Genomic DNA, 5,000 nt, shown 5'->3' with positions numbered 1-5,000 from the left:
CTTTCACGATAGTTCGGGCCAATATTCCCCAGTACGGCCCTCGCGATCGGTTAGCAAAAGATAGGTAAATTTAACCTGTTTTATTCGTAGATGGAAGCTTGAGACTAGTAGGAGGAACTAAGAGGAGCGAAGGACGAGTGGAAATATATCGCAATGGCGTCTGGGGAACAGTTTGTGATGACTCCTGGGACAGAAAAGATGCTCAAGTTGTTTGTCACGCACTTGGGTTCCTCTCTGCCATGGCTGCTCCAAAAGGAGCTCATTTCGGGCAAGGTAGCGGTTACATATGGCTGGCTGAAGTAGAGTGTTCGGGAATCGAGAGCACTTTAACAGAATGTAGGCACCGTGGATGGGGTAGCCACGACTGTGTTCACCGTGAAGATGCGTCAGTCGTGTGTTTAGAAAAAAGTAAGTAAAAACCACAAACAACCCTACCTTGACCGTTTTTCCAGTTAAATTCACCGTACGATCGTGTTGTCCGCGCAACAAAAGCCGCATACAGTAATGCCTGTGCGCTTTTAACTAGTGGTCACTTAATAGTAAAGAAAGAGACAGGGGATGAAAGCGATTTCGGCCAACTTTCTTTTACCATCGTAAATGCAATAGCCGGTTATGACTCGGTAACACTTCTTACCGGGCAAATTAAATATTTTTAAAATCCCCTCGGCATTGTAATAAGATGTAAAAAGTATGAAATATTTTTAAAATACCATTGTAAAAACTTGGAAAGCATCTGTTTAATGGTTTTGACTGGTATCAACAACAGTTTTAAAGGTGAAAAACTAGTCTACGATCCCACCTAACCATATTGCTGAGTCACGGAATGTGGACTTTAAACCTGGGGCTACGGGATTGAAATTGGTTCTAACTTTCATAGTCCCTGAAATTCTGTGGACTTTTAAGGTATATTGGCTTAAATTCTTCCGAATAAAGTGTGGTAGCCTCTTGTTAAAAATGAAACACAAATCGCCGTGATAAACATTCTCAAGTAACGCATTTCTTTAAACTTGACGTTTTGTGTGCTGCAACATACATATTCAAAAGTAACAATTATGATTTTGGAAATTATTTATAGAAAATACGATCTTAGCAAAACTCTGAAAAATAGCAGTTACCTATTTACAATTATATAATGAAAGGCTATGAAGTGAGAAATCAATCATTGAAAACTTTGACTGCTGGGAGCCATGCCAGGGAAAAAACGCAGCCGTGATGGTAAAGCCGATGCATCAAAGTGGCCTCCATGACATTCTGTATTATATGACGTTGCCTCCATCCATCCAGCATTGAGATGAAGCATGCAAACAAGACAATGCAGAATAACATGCACAGGATTACTGACATTCGCATCAAAAAGCAACATTCCTCTTTTTATTCTCACGCCTTTATAGCATTACCATGGTAAAATCTCTTAAACTGTACAACTTCGACACATATATATCACTTGACGATTGAGCAAATGTGATTTTTATTTTATATTATATTTATCTCTAGCTCCTCCTAAGCTGGATGCCTCTCTTAAGAAAGACTCTATGCCTGTGTTGTTTCACTCTACATTACAATTAAAATGTATTGAGAGTGGATACCCAGAACCAAACGTGAACTGGACTAACAATGGCATTCAAGTTGGCAATAACAACACTCTTGTCATCACTAATGTGACTTTCAAAGATGCTGGCCAATATGGGTGTGTTGCTGTGAACAGGGTAGGAAATGTAAGCGGCAAAATTTGGATTGACGTAATAGGTAAGTCATCTAAATCACACGGCACCTAAAAAAAGGTGTGTAACCGTTGGAATATTTAACTGTAATATAGAATAAAATGGTCTTGCTTTGTAACATATATGATCAAATCAATCTACTTTACACGAAGTGTCATGGATAGGGCAACAACAACTGAGAATAGCGCACAGTCGTACATTTAATTAATTTTCACGATCTTACAAACGCAGTTATACATGTGCTGGAGTATATTAAGTAACTTGAACTCTGTAAAGTCACAATAAGCATTCTTTAACTAAGAGGGATTACATCATAATGCTATTTTATTTTAATTTCAAACCAAGAGATCAAGAAATTTAACTGGATGAAGTCCACGAGCCATTATAACTTGCCATGCTCCTTCATATTGCATTGAGGGTAGTTATAGGTATTCTCATAAACCGTGAATTGCCTTTTTTATTTTTAGTGAAATGTGAGATGGCCTTTTTTTCCTCGTAAAATGTGATTTTGTCAATTACCGCGAGCCGTGATTTTTGAGCATACTCATCTGCGAAATGAGAATCGGGTAGTTAATTCCCCGTGACCTATGACGTGATTTTGCTTGAAGGGTTTGTTTGCTTTTTTTTTTTATTTTGCGGGAGTAGGAGACCGAGAAATTATAACAGTGGATAGTAAATATAACTCAGCAGAGCAAGGTACAACAAGTACATCTGGATTGCATGATTCACTAAAACGTGAGCCTTCGACACGTGACCTCGCTAGCCTTGACAGAGGGTCTCAATAGGGTTAACTGTGAGCCGTGAAACGTTAAAAAATGTTAACCGTTAGGCGTGAAAATGACCATAAAATAATCCTTAACCGTGATAAAAATTAAGAGCATTTAGTGTCATTGTATTTAAATTATGAAAAGAGGGATATGTAGTATTTTGAACTATTTAGAGTCTTAAAGAGGCTTTAGAGCACTCGATACCGTTTTAAATCCTTTGCTCTCCAACATGTCCTTTACCCCGAATTTTTCTTATATACACAATTGCTAATTTGCTCTGAATTGACTATTATCGTTAATTTAAGAGAGTGTGTCCCAGGATTTCTGGTAGCTGAGAAAATAAGGAAGATAAAAGTCATACCCGTAGATAGGAGTTTGTATCGCACGGGAGGAGAAAAGCCCGTAGAGCGGTATAAAGCTTACCTTAAGAATATATGCTATTAACCTAGGATGAGGGAGTCTATCAAGAACATCATCGACTTTCTGGGCCTGAAAGATCAAGCAAAAAACTTTGCTATAGGTTCCCTTGTGTCGCAAAAGACCCAAACATCAATCTGACTTCTGTTGAATGGGATAGACAGCCTTGTTAAAAAATTAGCAGCGTTCATGCAGATTACAAAGGACACATCGATATGAAAACAATGCTAATAACACAAGAACAGAATTTGCAGGCCGTGTCCCATTTTAAGCACGGGACGTTCAGCGCTCTACAATACTCCCATACCTTTGGCACGATAGCAAAGGAGTCTATCAAAAGAGTTGGTAAATGGGCCGCAAAATACAATACCCATACATCGTCATATTACCCGGTACCACAAACGGGTATGTTGCTCGCTGATTTAAAATTTATGGCTCTACTACCTTCTGAAACGCTTCCAAAAATGACAAAGATGGAATGCGGGTTTGGCAAGACAGCTACCGCCCAGTGAGGCAAAGGATCGTAAGAAGTGAGACAACAAAGGATAAAGCAGGAGCTTTACCACCAGCCGTGTGTACAAAACGAACAGCAGTGTCCACTACAAAAGTGTTCTTTGCAACTGACCAGGTCAACACAGCGTTACCTGTCTTTCCCGAGACGACGGAGACCCAATCAGAGTTTACAGGGGTTTCTATTACATTCGTATCAGAAAGCAACATTCCTCTTTTTATTCTTACGCCTTAGCATAAGCATGGTAAAGTCTCTTAAATTGTGCAACTTCGACACATATATATCACTTGACGATTGAGAAAATGTGATGTTTAATTTATATTATTTTTTTCTCTAGCTCCTCCTAAGCTGGATTCTTCTCTTAAGAAAGACTCTATGCCTGTGTTGTTTCACTCTACATTACAATTAAAATGTATTGAGAGTGGATACCCAGAACCAAAGGTGAACTGGATTAACAATGGCATTCAAGTTGGCAATAACAACGCTCTTGTCATCACTAATGTGACTTTCAAAGATGCTGGCCAATATGGATGTGTTGCAATGAACATGGCAGGAAATATAAGCGGCAACATTTGGATTGACGTAATAGGTAAGTCAGCTAAATGACAAGTCACCAAAAAAAGGTGTGTAACCGTTGGAATATTTAACTGTACTATAGATTAAAATGGTCTTACATTGTAACACATACAATGAAATCAATTTACTTTACATGAAGTGTCATGGATTGAGCAACAGCAAGAATAGCGTACAGTCGTACATTTAATTAATTATTACATTCTTGGCTGGGCTGGAGCATATAAAATAACTTCCGAATCTTTAAAGCCACTGGAAGCATCCTTTAACTAAGAGCGATTACATCATATTGCCATTTTGGTTTAATTTCGAACCAAGAGATTAATGAATTTAACTGGATGAAGCCCACAAGACATTACAACTTGCCATTCCTCTTCATATTGCATTGAGGGTAGTAACAAGTATTTTCGTGAACCCTGAATTGCCTTCTCCATTTTGAAATGTGAGATGGCCTTTTTTCCTTGTAAAATATGATTTTGTCAGTCACCCGTGAGACGAGATTTTTGATAATACTTATCTTTGAAATGAGAATCGGAAGTTTAATTAAAAATTAAACAAGACTAACCTGTAAGTCGAAGGTTGATTTGGATTCTATGAGTCATCAGCCGGGAGTGTAGGAGTTGCACGATAGAGAACAGCGCATGCTTCGAATCAGGCTTTAGAGCAAATATTAAATAATGATCTCAATGACAAACAAGCATAGAAGACAGTAGTAGGGTGGGGATAAACATAAAGTACACTGAGTCGGGAGGGCGTAGAACTCCCACACTCCCGGCTGATGACTCATAGAATGCAAATCAACCTTCGACTTACAGGTAAGTCTCGTTGAATTTTTAATTTCGTCATCTGCCAAGGTCGTTACGGAGTGGTACGAGATTTTAGAGCCGTCATCGAGACATAATAAAATTTAATAATAATAATAATAAAAATAATATTATTATTATTATTATTATTATTATTATTATTTCATATTTCTTGGGAACAAAGTAACATTTGAATATGATCAAATGC

The 5,000-nt window shown here is 38.1% G+C and overlaps 1 protein-coding gene across 1 annotated transcript in view; it reads left to right on the top strand.

Annotated features, from left to right (window-relative positions):
• Nucleotides 1-5,000, top strand: part of LOC138010145 (immunoglobulin superfamily member 10-like) — a 32,970-nt gene that overhangs the window by 16,550 nt on the left and 11,420 nt on the right. The window contains exons 2-4 of the mRNA XM_068857091.1: nucleotides 91-408; nucleotides 1,495-1,746; nucleotides 3,754-4,005. Of these exons, the coding sequence (XP_068713192.1) occupies nucleotides 91-408; nucleotides 1,495-1,746; nucleotides 3,754-4,005 (822 nt within the window). The remainder of the gene's footprint in view (nucleotides 1-90; nucleotides 409-1,494; nucleotides 1,747-3,753; nucleotides 4,006-5,000) is intronic.

The sequence above is a fragment of the Montipora foliosa genome, chromosome 7 (genome assembly GCF_036669935.1).
Source record: "Montipora foliosa isolate CH-2021 chromosome 7, ASM3666993v2, whole genome shotgun sequence".
Classification (NCBI taxonomy): domain Eukaryota; kingdom Metazoa; phylum Cnidaria; class Anthozoa; order Scleractinia; family Acroporidae; genus Montipora; species Montipora foliosa.
This window is presented reverse-complemented; position numbering and strand designations above follow the sequence as displayed.